The following is a 19,510-nucleotide window of genomic DNA, read 5'->3' as shown; positions in this document are numbered from 1 at the left end:
AATAGACACTTAGGAGCAAAAGGAAAATGTGCAACAGGCTCTGAATTTCTTTAAAAGCAAGGATCCTCTGCATCTTTCCTGTTTCTGCACCCAGCTCAGCACCTGATACCAAGCAGACCATCATAAAGTGAGAAATTCTTTTAAATGGACCATGTGATTTACACACTTGGGTTTCTGGTTTTTAAAAAGATCTCTGTGATTTAAGATTTAGTGTAATTTTTGTTTCTAATTTACTAAAGCCAGGAAACATTTGCAGAAGGGTGTAATGGATTCTTGCTCTCTGACTTAAAATGAGGCTCTTAGTTACTCAGTAACTACCTGCCAAATACAGCTACCCTTCTGAGTTAACAGTGCCTTCCAGGGTGATTTTGAAAGTGAGTCACTGATTTGAATCCAGAGTCTAAATAGAGCTGGAACAAGCCCTGGAGATCTGGTAGTCCAGCCCTCTCCTTTTATAATTGAGGAAATGGAGGTCCGGAGAGGTTAAGTCACTGCTGCCGGATCACATAATTAAGTTTGTTTAATTGCTGTACTTTAGTGAGAGCTGGAAAACACCACATGCATAGTTTTGCTTTTCAACTTCCTGACGTTTTCTGTTGTGTGCACTCAGGGTATTTTTAAATACTGATAAGCATGTGAATGCAAACCTCATTTAGTTAAATCTGGCAGTGTGGGCAGTCTTCAGTGAAATCTATTACACTGCCTTGCTTGATGCCTTTATTATGTTCAGCTCTTTTTGATTTGTGGTGTTTGATTGGACAAAAGGTAACAAAATATTCGTTGCAGTAAAAAAATCCTCCTTTCTTTTTTTTACATTCATGTAACTTCAAAATATCCCCAAAGTCATCATTTGTTGTTACCAAAAAAATTTACTTCAGAACTGAGACCGAGGTAAAAAAAAATCTGTCCCAGGGGACTTTAGAGAGCCATAACCATGCAAAAGTAGGTGGTTACAGAAAATATTATGCAAACTTAACTGTAGCATTATAATGGAAACCGCATAAATAATACCTGGATGGCTAGGTAAGAAAGATAAAACCACTGAAATACATACTTGTGACTCTACACTGTTACAGTACATTTACAATACACCACAATTTGAACAGAAAGTTGACAAACTCTGAATCTGTTGCAGGCAAAGTGATTTATTGCACGGGTCCTCGGGCTGGAGCCGGAAATTCTATCATTCCTTGTACTTTCTCTGAGTTAGGTTTGTAGCCCTAGTCTCTCGGTGCCTCGGTTTTCCCTCTGTCTCTCTGAGGTCTCATGAATTATCAATGTAAAGTAACATTTACTAAACTTCAGGGAACAACTGGTCATTTTTCAGAGCCTTCTAAATCATGACGGGCTACTTCTGAGGTTTTGCTTGGTGTCATCTCTTACTACACTTCTTTGCTAATAGTTCAGGGGCAAATATGAAGTGTCTTTTGAATTTGGGTTTGAAATTGGGAGGCAAACACTTTTTTAAAAAATATGCTGTTAAGCTCTGTACCAAATAGCATTTGTTGAGCTACTTGATTCAAGACCAAATGTGTGCTGTATTGATTTATAAGTTAAGGATGACTTTAGGGACTTCCCTGGTGGCGCAATGGCTAAGAATCTGCCTGCCAGTGCACGGGACATAGGTTCGAGCCCTGGTCCGGGAAGATCCCACATGCCGCAGAGCAACTAAGCCCGTGCGCCACAACTACTGAGCCTGCGCTCTAGAGCCCGTGAGCCACAACTACTGAAGCCCGTGCACCTAGAGCCCGTGCTCCACAACAAGAGAAGCCACCGCAATGAGAAGCCCGCTCACCACAACGAAGAGTAACCCCCACTCGCCTCAGCTAGAGAAAGCCCGTGCGCAGCAACAAAGACCCAACGCAGCCAAAAATAAATAAAATAAGTAAATTTAAAAAAAAAAAAAGGATGACTTTAGCCATTGGCTTAATCAGCCATGCAGGGAATGATGTTGGATCATGTTATGGGCTGAAATAGTGTCTTCTCCCAAAATTCATATGTTGAAGCCCTCAGAATGGCACTGTATTTGGAGATAGGGCCTTTTAAGAGGTGATGAAGTTAAAATGAGGCTGTTAGGGTAGGCCTTCATCCAATCTGACTGGTGTCCTGAGAAGAGAAAATCTGGACACACAAAAGGACATCAGGGATGCACACCCACAGGAGGAAAGCCCATGTGAGGACACAGTGAGAAGGTGGCCGTCTGCAAGCCCAGGAGAGAGACCTCAGGAGAAACCCAGCTCGCCAACTCCTTGATCTTGGACCTCCACCTCCAGAACTGTGAGAAAATACATTTCTGTTGTTTAAGGCTCCCAGTCTGTGGTATTTTGTTATGACAGCCCTAGCAAACTAATACAGATCACTTCAAATGCCTTACCTTTTGCAACCAGTGTCTCTCACTATGAAAGCAGAAGTTAGCATTGCAAGTGACTCCTTTTCCTCCAGTGTCTCTCAAAGCCTCTGGATAAAGTCCAAACTTCTTAACATGGCAGACAGGCCCTCCATGATTTGTATAGCTCTCCCTTCCCCAGCCTCCCCCTTGCACTCTGGCTCAAGCCAGACGCTACCACTTGAGTTTCACTTAGAAGCCATGCTTTCTTTTCCTCACTATGAAGACTTCAAGTCTCAGCTCACATACCAGTCCCCCCAGGAAGCCTTAGCTCATCTGGACTGAGTAACACGCCCTTCTTTTGTGCTTCCACAGCACAGGCATCTATGTCAAATTATCTTGTCCTTGTTCATCCACTTCTTTCCCCTCCACTCTGAAGGCTCCTGAGGTCAGAGACTGAATCTTGTTCACTCTCGAGACCCTAGTGCCTGATCTAGAAGTTGGCACACAGTAGGTGTTCCGTTAGTTGAATCAAAGCATGAATACATCCGTGCAAGATTTTCCTTTAAAATAGTTATGGAGTGCTTAACCTGTGTAAGATACTGAGAAGACAGAGATACATCTAAATCAGATTATTAGTTGCATTAGTATGCTTGGGCTGCCATGACAAAGTAGCACACAGACTAGGTGGCTTAAACTTCAGGAATGCATTTCTTTACAGGTCGGAGAATAGAAGTCCAAGATCAAGGTGTCAGCAGGCTTGGTTTCTTCTGAGGCCTCTCTCTTTGACTTGTCCATGGCCGTCTTCTCCCTGTGTCTTCACATGGTCTTCTTTCCGTGGGTATCTGTGTCCTAATTTCCTCTTTTTATAAGGACACCCGTCAGACTGGATGAGGGCCCCCCATAGGACCTCATTAAAGAGCCTATCTCCAGATGCCCTCATGTTCTGAGCTGTTGGGGGTTAGAGCTTTAACATACAAATCTGGGGAGGACACAGTTCACATTCATCGTGAGCACTGGCTTCATAGATATTTACCACCTCGGGGTACCTCTGGGGTGAATGTAGACTGTTATGTTGCCATCTGCCTGGGAAGGTTATTTGCTATAAAGGTTGGGTAATAGGTGTGTATTTTCGTCAAGAAAGGGGCATTTTGGAGTTGACTGTTGTTTCTGGGGCTTGGACTAGGCTATTATTTTGGGAGTTCCACACCCCCATGAATAAACTCCTGGAGGACGAAAGTCACGAAGCAGTTGAGAATGTGGTGGTGATGGCCAACATTACCAAACTCACTGGAAATTCCCGTTCTGAAACCGCTAGTACTTGGTTAACCCCAGGAAATTCAGTGGTCATGTGTCCAGTTCCTACCCAAGACATGAAAACATCAGAGGCAAAGGTTTTTCTCTGAGCTTCTTCTCTGCTCGTCGACTTTCAGGACTGGGAAAGTCTCTGTGGGTCATGAGAATCTGGTCTTTTAGCTTCAGATTGGACATAGAAGATCTAGACTTCCACTCCTTAAAGGGCAAAGAAAGGGTCCACCCGGGCTCAGCCTCGGTCACGCCCTGTGCGTAACTGAAATCGCTGGCCATGAGTGAGTCTGTGGGGAAGAGGCTGTGTGTAAGTGACTTTGACTGTTGCTATAACAACAGTACCTCCGTCTAATTTCTTTTGAAAAATGAATTTCAGCTGGTGGGATAAAGCCAAGCAGCTTCTCCCCACAGATGAAAGCTCGGCCGACAGTCTTCGGAGCCCAGCTGTTTATGGGTTGAGTGCGTGGTGCCCTGCCTGCCTCTGCCCACTGGAACATTCTCAGAGCCAGTTAAATCATACCCATGTTTGCCTGAATGTGAGAAAGCGCCTCTCTACACGTGGGCCTCGTCACCCACGGAGGATTCATCCTAGAGACAGAAATCCTCTCCTCCAGCCTTGTTTCCTATTTGTGAACAGTTACTCCAAAGACGTAAATAATGGCGATCCCTTTGCTGGCAAATGAAGGCAAGTCCCTTAGCTTTCAGCTTTGGGGTAAAAACCTGCTAAGAAATGGAGGTGTGGGAGTCAGATGCCATCCAGAAATACGAAAAACGTCCTGTTTGCTCACTAAGATGGTGTGTGTGTGTGTGCGTGCATGTGTTTGCGCCTGTGTGAAAGGGAGAGAGAGATGGAGAATTCTCTTCCAGGACGGTAGCTCTTACCTTTGCTTTCTGTGAACTTCAACTGCCCGAGGAAGAGCAGTGCCTGCCTCTTTGAGGGAAACAAGAGGCTTTTTATAGACTAGGAGATCTTATTTCGATACTTTTGTTTCCATAGGGAGATAACAAGTGCTGGGATTTTATTCAACAGCTGTGTCAGAACCAGGCGCAGTGGGCTATTTGCGTCCCTTAAACTGGTGTGGGACTTCAGTGCCATGGAGGCACTCCTGGAAAGGGCTAAAAACAAAAAGGAGAATTTCTCCTTGAAAAAGAAGGGACATGTTGAGAAAACAGTGAAATAAAAATATTCTTGATTCCTACCCAAGGGAGAGAAAAGTACTCGGCCTCCCTCCTCCCAGAAAATAAACAGACTGAAACCTCATGCTTCCTTCCAATATGCCTGTTCTTTGGTCTGTGCTGTGGTGTAAGTCTCCAGCTGTGAAGGATGTAGATAAGATCTGATCTTTTCATTTGCCCTCTTCCTCCCTATGGTTTTCCCTTCTTCTTCCCTGACCTCCTTCGCTGTCATTTCTTTACAGCTCTAAATAAAATGCCATTAGGAATTTCAGATTGTAATACAAGGTCACGCATACAGGCGTGTTTGAGTAGATAAAGTATGCGTGACATCTAGTAGGAGATATTCCTAAGGAAATTGTTTCTTGTCCTTCAAAATAAATGTAGTGTAATGTGTGTGCGTGTGTGTGTGTTTATGTATCTGAAAAGACAGAGCAGTTCAGTGTTCAGATTGTAGTATTCCGATGGCAACTGGCAACTGCAGATCTCAGCGGAGTTTTTCCTACAGAAAGCTACTGAATAAAGGAAGCTGCCACCGGGATACACACATCTGCTCCCTCCTGAAGTTTTCAGCTATCATCACTTCTCAAACACATGCTAAATCTACAGAGTAACATCCTTCCTTGTAGAGGAACACAACACTTTTCTGTGAATCAGGCAGCTCTGACTCAAAAACCTGAACATATCCTCCTAAGGCCGTCACGACACAGGTGTCTAAAACACTTTCCCAGAATTTCTAAGCAAGGTTTGCTCGTGTTTGATCAGAACAGGAGTCATCAGATGCAGAATAGCACAGTAGGTGAGAACGCAGATTTGAGAGGCAGATGGAACCAAGTAAGGCTCTGCTGTGTGTCCTGGGACAAATGACCACCCTCTCTGAGCCCATTCCTCATTCGTCATAGGGGTATTGTGAGGATTAACCCAGGTAATACAGGTAAAGCATTTAGCTTGATGTCTGGTACATTATAAGCTCTCAGCCAATTACAATATTAAATGCCAATCTTGAAATATTTAGTAAGCAGTGAGCCAAAGTCTCTAATAAAAACTTCGAAGTTTAGAGCTTTCTACTGATAACTATGTGAGGAGATTTGAAAGTCATATAACCTTGGCATTTGCAGAGATAACAGTCTCGGTTTTAATGAGTAGTTAATAAATTCATTGAAACCCCAGTTTGGACTACATGTATGGAGCTTGTGAAAAACCTCATTACTTCAGATATAAAGAGTACACAGAATTCATGTGACTTGTGATGAAAATATACTTTATTCATTCAACTGAGAGAAAGCCAAGAGCCTCTAGGAACATTCATGTATTTGGAAATATGGAGATTTGAGGAGATCTTGGGACTTAGTGTTTCTCAGTGTCAAGGGCCTTGATTGCCTCTGCTCCTGTTGTTTTACGATCCATTCTCAATGTGTTGTTGTGGATAAAGTTGGTCCAATTTAGGCAAAACTGAAGGATAAAAGCGTACCTAAAAATTCAGCCACGCACAAAAGATTTAAAATGCTTTTAAAGAATCTCTTATCTTGGCAGCTCGCAGCTGGAATTGGGTGGGCATGCATGTTCCAAACGCTGAAAAGAGGTATGACAACTCTTGTGTGTACATACCTAAAACTGCTTAGGAATAGAGTTTTAAATCTGGCTCATAGCAAAAAGGAAAAAGATCATGGTCATTTATAAAAATAAACTCACGGTCCTGTTCCCTTGGGCTGGGGGTTCAGCAGTGCCCCAGCATTCCCTTGGGCCTCTGTAGCTGAGGTTTCAGATGCTTTCCAGGAGGGCGAGGCCCCTTCTGCGATGATCCTTTTCTTCCTGGAGCATTTCAGAAGAGAGTTTTTTTTTTTTTTTTTTTTTTTTGGGCCCTGCCGCGAGGCTTGCGGGATCTTAGTTTCCTGACCAGGGATTGAACCTGGGGCCATGGCAGTGAAAGCGCTGAGTCCTAACCACTGGACCACCAGGGAAGTCCCAAGAACAGAGGTTTTTGACTGACCTCCCCTCCAGAGACCCGTCATTTCCTATTGACTAGGTCCAGAGAAGCTGTATCTATCCTGGGATGGTCACAAGCAGAGGTTTTAAACTCTTGGCTCTCAGGGAAATAGTGTGTGTGTGTGTGTATTTAAATTCATATGACTTTTATTATGTAATAATGTTGTTTTCTCTCTAAAATGATCTTAGGAGTATATAAGGCTGACAAGGCGCATTTCAGGAGTTGTGATAAGAGATCTCTTTTTTGTGTGTGTTGTTCTACCCTTCATGTAGATCCCCTTTAAACAAACATACTCAACTTTTGTCAATATATAGCTGACATGTGTTCACTTTCTGGTGTGGTCTCTGTTTTTGGGAATGAATCCATTCCTTTGCACCTGGCACACAGGCATACAGCACACCCTCAGTTCATGAGGAATGAAAATATAAAACTATAAAAAATAAACGTTTTCATGTAAAGTCTTATAGAAATCCAGCAAGCTCCTGCAGTATTCAAGATCCTCTGTGCTTCGAAATATCTCCATCTAGAGCTTTGTTTCTTAGTCCTGTTTATGAGCTGTCCCAGAGTATCACCAATCAACTCAGGAACATTTGATATTGACATTGGGTTTGTGTGTGTGTATATTTTTTTAATCAAACAAACAACTTCAGAGGTTCAGGACTCCGACAGAATTGTTCTTCTAGATCAGAATTTCTAAAAACTTGGGGATGCTAGACCAACTACCTTAGAGAAATCGGAGGTTTTTATTATATTCCTTTAGATGCCTGTGCTGCCAACCTGTGTCCCAATGTGGGCCCTACCTTGGGCGACTAAATCAAACTGAGGAAGTGGCACCAAGAAACCTGCATTTTTAACAGCTTCTCAAGTCACTTTAAAGTCGGATAATCACTGTTCTAGAAGATTAACCTCTAAAGAAACCTCCAAAGATCCTTTCTAAGGACGCTTAAATCTAGAAGACACTTCGGGAAATGTTTCGCACACTATTCATATTCTACTAATTAAAATATCTAACACATGAATATTCTGGGTCACTCATCAAATACATTAAATAAGCAAGTCAAATTTATCCGTGTGTTCATATGCTTATTATCTGCTGGTAGAATGAGAAGAAAATAACCATATGAAAATTGGTATGGTTAAACCAAATCATCTTCTGGTTTTGACCATAGCAGATCAGAATGACCAAAATGTTCTCTTGGAGCCTCTAAATTAGTTATAGCATCTGCAGGCTGAGATTCCAACGCATCTTTAATTCTTGGGAAATACTTGAGTCTCTAATATTTGGTGAAGGAAGGTCACTCACACTTTTGGTTGGAGGGGGTGCTTTGGCAGGTGAAAACCACTTGAAACCTTTGTAAGGAAATTTACAATTCAACTATGAAAACATCCAGCATTTTGAGTTCCCATGCATGTCAAAACACTTGACCTTGGGAATGTTATATAAAGTCTCTGGGTTTCAGGTTCACTTTTCCTTTCCATGGTGCTCTTCATATGCTCTTGAGTTGTTCTCAACATAGGTTTTCTGGACCCTTAGAGTCCTCAAAAATCTTAAGGAAGGGACAGTCTATGAGCCATTTCCAGCATTTTAAAATAACCAAAATAAATTGTACATTTATTCAATGGTCATTAAAACACCCTACAGGCCAACATTTTCAAATGCCTGCTTTAGGGATCTTGTTACACAAACTGAGTGTGGTTATTTGAGAAACCATTTTAGTTTTCATTCATTCATACAATCTTATGAAGGAAAAGGCAAGCCGTTATGGTATGATGTGTACGAGGATGCCGTGGGAGCACATAGAGGGTCTCCAAGATTTGAAGGTGTGGGGAGGGGCTGTCAAGAGAGACCGTATAGAACGTAATGTCTAAACTGAATGGTGATGGACGAATAGAAGTGGTCGGGTGAAGAAGTTGGGTGAGAGTATAACATATGCAAAGACTCAATAGAGACAGAGAATAAACACCATGCATCCTGAGTATGGCAAATCATTAAGTATAACTGAAGGTTTAGAGTTGCTTGGTGTTGGAGGGCCAGTGGAGGGGAAGAAGTTGGAGGTGATAGCTGAGTCTGGAGAGGTGAGCAGGGAGTGAGGACCCAGTTGTGCAGGGCCGGTGTGTGAGACTTAGATGATGCTGACGACAGCGGACAGCCCCAGAGGAGCTGCAAGTGAAGAATGGGTCCACATTTTATAAAGAAAATCACAGCCACAACACAGAGAATCGGTTAGAGAAGAGGCAAGACCGGAGCAGAGAGGCTAGTCAGGAGCTGCTACAGAAATCACGAGAGCAGTGTTGATGATCTGAACCAAGGTAGTGGCATTGGGGGTGGAAGATGAGAATAAAAATCGTTAAGGATGAGAACGGATAGTCCTCAAGGTGTAACTGGTTTGGGGTGGTGGGGAGAGGGTGGAATCAAGCAAGGATGAGTCCTGAAAACAGTCTGAAAGAACTTTATCACGATTAGCATGGGAGCCCAGGGCCATTGATGAAGGCACGACTGTGCGTCACCGCCTGCGTGAATCAGGAGTGGGGGCCATGCAGTCACAACTGAGTCTGAATTTGAATCCGGGTTGAGCACCTGCCCTTCCCCCCAACCCCCAGCTCTGTAATCTGGGACACAGTGCTTAATCTCACCGTACCTAAAGTTTCTCCTCTGTAAGTGGTTCTAATAAATCCTACCCACCTTTTAGAATCATTAGGAGTAAGAGACAGGAATCTGATAGTTACCCCCGATATCTTCTATCCTAAAATCTTCATTATTTTAATAGTAGGATCATCATGTTTATTCCCAAGCTCCCTGATCCTCCCCAATTTCATTCAAAGTCTGGGACAAGTCAATGAGAGTTTTTTTGTTTTTTTTTTTTTTTAACTTAGTAGCACTGCTAAGAGTCTAAAGGAAGAAAGAATATCTTCATCATGGACGCACTGGCCCAGGGGACCTGCTAGAATCTGCTGGGAATGTCAGCAGAGGCCTAGCTATCTTAGCCACGTTCCTCCTTGTCCTGGGTGTCACCCAGCCTCCCCATTCCCCCTCCTCCAAAACACTGCCCTTTTCTCTGTTGAACCATCAGACCAGCACACGACCTGCCCCAAAGATTTGCTATGAGGATAATATACGATCCTGTGTAAAAGTGCTTTATAACCCCAAAGGCACAGCTGTTCTTATTACTACTGGTCTGGGTGTCATATCACCACTCCCAAACCCATTCTGTATCTCCCTGCCTCTAAGTTTCTCTCTCTGTCTCTCTCTCTCTCTCTCTCTCTGTCTCTCTGTCTCTCTCTCACACACACACACACACAGTTTGACAGAAACACAAGCCATCAAGCCACACTGTAGGCGAGAGACTCGCGCTGGAGCCACTGTGGAGGAGGAGGAATGGTTTCCCTTAGAGTAACTGACACATGAGAGCGGCCCCCATTGTACTAGGCAGGGGATGAACAGCAACTTTAGCTCCTGGCACCGCAGCGTCCCTTAATGGGAGAAAACATGTATATGTAATCATACAAGCATACCGGAACAAGGAAGCTGAAGCTCGGTCAAGAGTTCCTGTGATTCTTCCACAGGAGCACAAATCGTACTAAGGAGGCTTCCAGCTGTGGGAGGCAGAAGGGCCAGGGACTTCCTGAGATGAGGCTATTCGGGATGAGACCCTGACCCGAATCCTTGCGGGGACGGGGAGTCCCCAGGACGTTTCCCCGTTCTCATGTGCACTGAGCAGAGTGCTTCAAGTTCCTCAGCCCGCAGGTCCTGTCTCCTCCTGCCCGCTCTCCATCTATCTCCCAAGCGGGAAGTGAGGAGAGAGTTAGACAAGCAAAGGATGATGAGACGCGGGAGGGATGCTTAGATGGCTCTGCTATTTTGGACACAACTAAAAACTATAACATGGTTTCAGTGTATCTTCCGTGAGGTCTTTCTTATATTCCCAACGCTGGCACAGGAAATACATGTCAAGATTTGGGTTAAAGGGGCCAGCAATGGAGAACTCTAGGCCCTGAAGGAAAAGGAAATACTCAGCAGCTCCATTCAGGTTGCAGCCTGGAAACGTATTTGATTTGAGCCCCAACCATCCACTGCTGTTCTACAATCTAGGACACAAATACATTAGCACTTGGACTCAGGCTTGAATTGCAAATTTGATCTTTTGTTGTTCGTATTTAAAAAGCTCTACAAGGTGCTTGGAAAACGTGAGGCTTTTGCAGGCTAGGGAACAGAAGTATTATCATTTTACCTATTTGTATTTAGAGATCCAGAAACTAATCTCTCTCAGCTGCAGTTGTGACTATTGATATCACTGCATTTTAAAAAATTTGTATTGTGTTTTTAAAATAGTAATAGTGAAGGCTTAGTGGGTGCTTACACGATACCAGACGTGAAGCTAAGTGCTTTCCATATTATTTCATTTAAGTTCATCCTCACAGTAACTATAGGAGCTAGATATTATTAACCCATTTTACAGATAAGGCATCCAAAGCTTAGGAGAGTTTAAATAAGTTTTGCAGGATTCATTCATTCAACATGTATTTATTATCTACTTTGAGCTACTAGGGGCCCAGTAGTGGAATAAAGCAGAAAAATCCCTGCCTTCATGTAACTCACTTTCTAATGGAGGGTATCGTAGCTAACATTTATGAAGTACCAGACAATAGTTATATGTATGAACTCTTAGGTAGGGGTTCTTGGGTTTGAAGCCAGGCTTTCTAACTCCAGGGCCAGTAGGGCTGTTTCTGTGTTACTGTTACTATTACTATTCTATGTTACTATTCTTTTTTTTTTTTTAACATCTTTATTGGAGTATAATTGCTTTACAATGCTATGTTAGTTTCTGCTGTATAACAAAGTGAATCAGCTATATGTATACATACATCCCCATATCTCCTCCCTCTTGCGTGTCCCTCCCACCCTCCCTATCCCACCCCTCTAGGTGGTCACAAAGCACCCAGCTGATCTCCCTGTGCTACTGCCCTATTCTGACTCACCCACCTAGGCCTGCTCTGCTGATAAGAGGTGAGGCTTGGGGTTCCCAGCCAGACCTGTCTGTCTCCATGGTCTCGGCCACCACTATTTTCCAGTGGAACAAACAGAGCATTTGCCTTTATTTCTCCATCCTGCCCCATCCATTTCATGGCCTAGAACAGAATCATGGACCTGTAGTTTTAAAAATAAAGTCAGGTTCATTTTTAAGACAAGTGTCTTTTTTTTAAAGTTAACATCCCTGCAGGAGGTGCAGAGGGCCCCGAGCTTTACTTCTTTTAGACCCTGAAGCTGTCATATCTGAACTTGCCACTGTGTGTTGGAGCTACATTCAAGTATCTGCCATATCTACAATCAGAACCACGGTTTCCTGGTTTGTTCAATAAATAACGTAATTTTCTAGCAGGTTCTACCTAAGATGTTGGATTGAGCCAGATCTTGTTTGAAGTCAAATGCCAGTGTGTCCCAGTTGGGGCCTTGTTTTCAGAAATTCAGGAACACCTACCAAGCAACTACAGAATATTTGGTGATTAAAAATAGAAAGTTTATCATTCTCTTATTGTCTAGATGACCAGGAGCCATGTTTCTGAGGCTGGTCCCCTGAAAGGATGTCTAAGTCTCCGATCTGTGAGGGTATAATTGTGTGTGCATGAGAAGATCCTAGGTGTGTGCCCTAAGCTGGTGGAAGACCAAGAAGTTTCTGTGAATAATTAAATAGCCAATGATTTGAAGACAACATATCACAAGTTTGATTAAACCATGTCTTTAAAAAATTATCGAAAGTGTTAGTGACTTAAGAATGTCTTAAATCATGAGCAACTGTATATATAGGTAGTTTCTTGTAGGCACTGATATTTCTGACCACAAATAAATGGCAGAGAAAAATATGGATATTACAAACTATAAAAAATTACAAATAGTGAAATAGCAAAGAATGGTTTTTTAAAAGTATCATTATGATAAGTGAAGAAAATAATTGAAGAATGATATCTCTAATTCAAAAAAAAAAATAGAAAGTTTAGGAGCAAGGGTTAGACTGGATTTTTACTTAAGGACCTCTTTTGTTTCCTTTTAAAATGGAATTCTCTACTTATGAGAGAAAGGCAATAAAGTAGCACGTCTTAGAATCCCCCAGATTGTCTCCGGAACGGTTTTATTCTACAGGGGGCGCCTGGGGAGGCTTCCCAGTTCCATGTGTGAGTGCGGGGTCAGAGGGGATCCTGCTCCTCTCCCCCCCTTGCTCCTGTGATACGCAGCCCCTCTGGCAAGGATAGGAGAGTGCCCAAGTGGGGCTCTTCTGCCTCTTCCCTCCTTCCCCAGGTCACTCTGCCTTGTGCCTTCAGCTCTGCAAAGTTGCTGAAACCTCTGTCCAACCCAGTTTGCCTTCCCTTTGTCGTCATCCACCAAGGGTTGCCCCCGGGCTTTTCAAAGGAGTCCAGTTAAATGGACACAGCACTCTCCAGGGTGAGAGATTCCATTACCAGGAATGTCGAAGCTCAAAGTCAAGCATTCTTTAATGTCAATGGAGTTGCCTCCTGCTCTGATCCAAGCTCACCTCCTTCAGCCCCTGTGAATTAAACAGTAGAATCATTCATTTTTGCCACTGTCTATTAACCACTGCTGTGAACTTGAACTGAACACTACCTGCAGCCCCACAGATACACAGTAAGCAAGTCAGCCGTAGCCCCTCTTCTTGGAGCTCACTAAACAGACACTTAAGCAATTGCCCCAAAGTATGGTAGAAGCTATGATGGGGAAGTAGAGGTTGCTTGGAGAAACGTATTCCAGGATTTCCAACCCAGTGCAGGTGGGTCAAAGGAGGTACCTATTGTAGTTGGGGTGAAGGGATGTGAGAGAAGATTTCCTAGAGGAAGTGAAGTCTAAGCTACAACCTGGAAGATGAGTAGCTATTACCAGGGGAAGGGGAGGAGGAGGGGGAGGAGTATATTCCAAGAAAAGAAAACAACATGTACTGCGCCCTGGAAGCAGAAGGAAGCTTAAGACCAAACAATGAAGGATCCCATCACTTAGGAGAGCGAAAGAAGAATACTACATAAGAGACTGAGAAAGCACAGATGGAAAGAACGAAGGAAATCCAGAAAAGTGTGGTATCATGGAAACCCTTGGAAGCATACTTTTAGAACAGAGCAGGCTACTATGTCACGAGGTGCTGGGAGGTCAAGTAAAATAAGAACCAAAAAGAAGTTTCTGGTTATGTTAACCATTAATCTTCATTTCTGTGTTATTCAGTAAATGTGTTAAATTCCATAATCTTAGAGGATTTTCAGTGTTCTTTAAAGTATTGTTGATTTAATTCCTTAACGTTCTCAAGTCAGATGTGACAAGAACTTAAGATAGATATTAGCACCTTTCTCGAGCATGACACATTTTGGTCCAAGTCTCACTCGTAGCGTTCATTTGAAAAATAATAATAAGACGATGCTTCCCAATGGGAGAATTATTGCCTTAACTCTTTCTTTTCTTTTGTTCCACCGTCCAGTCTTTAGTTTGCTTTCTATCTCTTAGCCGTGTGAGCTCTGCTTTTGGGTAAAACCTTTTCCCATAGAATTTGAATTGAAGCCTGGCCAATTTTGAAATTAGAAGTATAACATCTTTCTGATGTGTTCTAAACCATTTAAAAATGAGTTTGTCGTGATGCGTACCACCATGCTTAATGAGTAAGTAAACCATGACTTGGAGATTAAGTCATTCTCTTTCCTGTTTCTTTTCCAGCTCCAAGAGACTGTGAAAAGGAAGTTGGAAGGAGCCCGATCACCACTTAATGGAGACCAGCAGAATGGTGCTTGTGATGGGAGTTTTTCTCCAACCAGCAAGCGAATACGAAAGGACATTCCTACAGGGATGGAAGCCATCAACAATTTGCCCAACAATATGCCACTGCCTTCAGCTTCTCCTCTTCACCAACTTGACCTGAAGCCTTCTTTGCCCTTGCAGAATAGTGGGGCTCACACTCCTGGGCTTCTGGAAGATCTGAGTAAGAATGGGAGACTCCCAGAACTTAAAATTCATGTGAACGGTTGCAGTGACCTGGAGGACAGCTTCACCATCTTGCAGAGCAAGGACCTCAAACAAGAACCTCTAGACGACCCTACTTGCATAGACACATCAGAAACGTCTCTTTCGAATCAGAACAAGCTGTTCTCAGACATTAACCTGAATGACCAGGAGTGGCAGGAATTAATAGATGAACTGGCCAACACGGTTCCTGAAGATGACATACAGGACCTGTTCAACGAAGACTTTGAAGAGAAGAAGGAACCAGAATTCTCGCAGCCGGCCACGGAGACCCCCGTCTCCCAGGAGAGCTCCAGCGTGAAGAGTGACCCATCTCACTCTCCTTTTGCACACGTCTCCATGGGCTCTCCCCAGGCCCGGCCTCCTTCTTCTGGTCCTCCCTTTTCTGCTGTCTCCACGGCCACCAGTTTACCTTCCGTGGCCAGCACTCCCGCGGCCCCCAACCCTGCCAGCTCGCCAGCAAACTGTGCTGTCCAGTCCCCTCAAACTCCAAACCAAGCCCACACCCCGGGCCAGGCTCCACCTCGGCCTGGAAATGGTTATCTCCTTAATCCGGCCGCCGTGCCAGTGGCTGGTTCGGGGTCGGGGCCTGGTGCCGTGCCCGGCTCTGAGCTGTCTCCGGCCGAGCAGCTCAAGCAGATGGCAGCCCAGCAACAGCAAAGGGCCAAGCTCATGCAGCAGAAGCAGCAGCACTCAAATCAGACCGCAAGTTGGTCTCCTTTAGGGCCTCCATCCAGCCCCTACGGAGCAGCTTTCTCTGCGGAAAAACCAAATAGCCCAATGATGTACCCCCAAGCCTTTAACAACCAAAATCCTATAGTGCCTCCGATGGCCAACAACCTGCAGAAGACGACAATGAATAACTACCTCCCTCAGAATCACCTGAATATGATCAATCAGCAGCCAAATAACCTGGGGACAAACTCCTCAAACAAACAGCACAGTATTCTTACTTACGGCAACACTAAGCCTCTGACCCATTTTAATGCAGACTTGAGTCAGAGGATGACGCCCCCGATGGCCAACCCCGGCAAAAGCCCGCTGATGCCCTACATCCAGCAGCAGCCTCCGCAGCAACCCCCGCCGCCGCAGCCGCTGCCACAGCTCCAGGCCCCCAGGGCACACCTGAGTGAGGGCCAGAAACGCATGCTTCTCATCAAGCAGAAGGGAGTGATGAATCAGCCCGTGGCTTACCCGGCGCTTCCATCCCACGGTCAGGTAAGTGTGCAAGTGGGACGCGCTTGGAGGGGCCCTCGGCTTGCGTGGCAGACCGTCGACGTGCGACGCTCCCCGTGCTTCAGTGGTAGGGGGTTAATCCCCTGTGGAAATCCTTCCTACATATCCTCACGTAGTTACCACGTTTGTTTGAGGGTTTTTTCCTCTTTTTCCTAAGAGATGCGGAAAGGCGGCACAGTATACTTTCCTGTATTTGAATGCCTGGGAATTGAACTTCTTTTATTCTGGACATGGTAAAAGATAAGAAAGCGAAAATGACATAAAATGCTCACTAGGAAGGAAGCAGGCTGTCGAGGTCCCATGACAGAACGTGGTTCTCCTCCTGTAGCTTCTCTCCCGGGTCATGCGGTCCAGGACTGGGGATGGCGGGAAGGCCAGAGCGTTTAGGGATCTCTACAACCGTCTTAGAAGGTTCTGAACAACCTTGGCCTGTCTCACTGAATTATGAATCGTGGAAATTTGGATTCTTGATGTTCAAAGGTGGGAGAGTTTTCTGTGTTTGCAAAGGGAAGTGGAGGATAGATTTTTATAGGACCGTGTAACGTTTTAACATTTGTCGATGTATTAGCACCATTAGAAGCTGTTTCAACCTCGTGACCTGAGAGTGTAGTAAAACCTCTCCAATTCGTTCAGCTCTGGTTCGGGAGAATTTGATGATGACCGTCTCTTAGTGCTCTATTAAAGTCTCCTCTTTCCCACTGTCTTTCGTCATGACATCCTGGTATCGGGGTGTAGGGCTCTCAGGGATCCATGGTAAAAATGAATGGCAACCATTGGAGAGTGGACCCTCATTGACAAGCATCGGCTCTCCTCACCCTGACCAGTGTAGCAAGCAGACAATGCTCCTTTAATTTAACACGTCATCTGCCTGGCAGGGCGCGGGGGGAAATCCGTGGTTCTACTGATCTTACCCCGACGTGGGTGAATTCATGAGCTATCCATCATTTTATTGCCAACTGCTGTCAGTTGTGTAGGCATAATTCTGCGCCTCCGTCCTCTCTGGATGCCCACATTTGCATTGCAGTTGGAGACTTTGCAGGAAAGTCTTTGCTTTAGGGGCCCTCGTGCAAACAGGTCCAGACTAGTGCTTGGATATGCATCCACAGTGGGATGCACTGGAAGCGCTGGGAAGAAAGGCAGGCAGATCTTGCATCACCAGGCACTGTTTGCATCTGCATCTCCAGGTGTGCGCCCCCCCCAGCCCCCCGCCCCGCCTCCCCAAGCCTGATGGAGGCTGCAGGGCTGGAGGTGGTGCTGGCCTGCAGAGACAGGCCTGAGCTCTGTGGCTTGATGCTTGTCCTTCATAGCACTTCCAACCCCAAAACCTCATAGTGGTTTCTTGTCTGCACATTGCTGTCCAGCTCTAGAGAAATTCTGCCTGGAGAAATAAAAATATAGCTTGGTTGACATCAACGGCAATCAGTAGCTGGTAGAAAAACGTCATTGAAATGGGAACTTTTATGTCTTATCTTGGTTTCATTAAAACTCTATATACCATTAGAAAATGCAGCATTTTATACATTTCAATATTAAGTTCTGAAGCAGGCAAAAATATAGGCAATACACAAGGACGTTTGTTGTAGCCCCGAGGTTTATGAGATGGCAGGCTGTCAGAACGGTCTGCTCTTAATCTTAATGCATCTTGTGCTTCTACATCCGCTGTTTTTCACACCAGCTGCGGTAGAGTCCTTCCTCCAAACCAGACCAGTGGTGCCGACTCTGCAGACACGTGGGTGCAATGTAAGGCAGCCTCGCTCCTCACCCTCACTTCAATGTCTTTTGAAATTTGCCAGCTTGGGGCGAAGCTCCTGTCTTTGCTGGAACATGAATTTTAAAGGTGCTTATTTCAGGTCCTTATGCTTGCCTGGCTATGAGTAACCAAAGCCTTGAGCTGCAGAGGTCATGTTGAGAAAGGGCTTGGTCAAGTGATGAAGAAACAAAAATGATGGTTTTCTGGATTAAATCTGTGGGCTCCTCCCCTCCTCCTTCCATCTCACGAGGTGCTTTCAGGACGGACAGAATCTTCCTTATTAGAATAATCATTTCTTAACCTCATAAAGAACCATCAAGCAAAAGCATGCTTTTTAATGAAATATTAACTCACCACTGTTTGAAACAAGCTTCGACATACATATATAAAAACATGTGACTATCTTTCTGCAAACATACCATTTATTTCATGCTTTTATCTGATTGTGGAGAAGTATTGACACAGCTCTCGGAATAGCTAATTGCACTCTACGGGAGTACATTGCACAAATACAAGCATGAATTACAGGCAAGATATAAAGTATAATTATACATAGGTATAGTTCAAATTTGTTGTCTGCTGTTGCCAGTGAAAATTCACTTTACTCTTTGCTGGCCACAAGGACCATGATGAACACTTAGTTTTAATGAGTAACTCGAGCACTGAAGCCAATATAACACTAGAACATTTATTTCAAGATAATTTTCTTATACAGACATTTACTTATTTGGGACATTTGCAGCAAACGCCATTTCTCTCAGGAACAAATAGAAATTCACTTTGTTCCTGGAGGTTTTGAGAAAGAGGGAGCCAAAAATAGAGAAAAAAAACCAACACAACTTATTTCAAAATTTTGAATATGTTTTATCTGGTAGTTCCACTTCTCAGAATTTACATATTATTCCTTATAATTAGAGAATTGAACAAAGATTTATGTACAAAGGTTATGCTCATGGTTTACTTATGATTGTGAAAATTAGGACCAAAATAAGCATTTTGGAAAAATGAATAATGTACATGAAAATCATGCTATTAATGAATGATTAATCACATGGAAATGCTCAAAGTATGAGTGAAATGAGCAGATCAAATAACAGCTTGTATGTCACAATCCAAATGGTGTTTTTTAATAGGTATAGAAAAATACAGAATAACTAAAATATTAAGAATGGCATTTCTGGTTGGTAAAATTATGAGCAATTATTATTTTCCTCTTTATACTTTTCTTTCAATTATTTGAGTATTATTTATTGTGTTTTTCTTTTCATCTTTATTGGAGTATAATTACTTTACAATGTTGTGTTAGTTTCTGCTGTACAACAAAGGGAGTCAGCTATACGTATACATATACCCCCATATCCCCTCCCTCTTGAGCCTCCCTCCCACCCTCCCTATCCCACCCCTTGAGGTCGTCACAAAGCACCGAGCTGATCTCCCTATGCTATGCGGCTGCTTCCCACTAGCTATCTATTTTACATTTGGTAGTATATATATGTCAGTGCTACTCTCTCACTTCGTCCCAGCTTGCCTTTCCCCACTGTGTCCTCAAGTCCGTTCTCTAGGTCTGCGTCTTTATTCCTGCCCTGCCACTAGGCTCATCAGTACCGTTTTTTTAGATTCTATATATATGCTTTAGCATACGCTATTTGTTTTTCTCTTTCTGACTCACTTCACTCTGTATGACAGACTCTAGGTCCATCCACCTCATTACAAATAACTCAA

At 43.8% G+C, this 19,510-nt stretch overlaps 1 protein-coding gene and 1 long non-coding RNA gene across 6 annotated transcripts in view; one reads left to right on the top strand and one right to left on the bottom strand.

Annotated features, from left to right (window-relative positions):
* Nucleotides 1–19,510, bottom strand: part of LOC309628181 — a 461,146-nt gene that overhangs the window by 188,815 nt on the left and 252,821 nt on the right. The gene's annotated exons all lie outside the window — the stretch shown is intronic.
* MAML3 (mastermind like transcriptional coactivator 3) overlaps nt 1–19,510 on the top strand; it is a 614,427-nt gene that overhangs the window by 423,205 nt on the left and 171,712 nt on the right. For all 5 annotated transcript variants that reach the window (XM_082390882.1, XM_082390881.1, XM_082390880.1 and 2 more), the window contains one exon: nt 14,500–16,020. In XM_082390882.1, the coding sequence (XP_082247008.1) occupies nt 14,500–16,020 (1,521 nt within the window). The remainder of the gene's footprint in view (nt 1–14,499; nt 16,021–19,510) is intronic.

The sequence above is a fragment of the Balaenoptera borealis genome, assembly GCF_965194805.1.
Source record: "Balaenoptera borealis genome assembly, chromosome: 4".
NCBI lineage: Eukaryota > Metazoa > Chordata > Mammalia > Artiodactyla > Balaenopteridae > Balaenoptera > Balaenoptera borealis.
The sequence above is the reverse complement of the archived record's forward strand: the minus strand, read 5'-3'. Positions and strand labels throughout refer to the sequence as shown.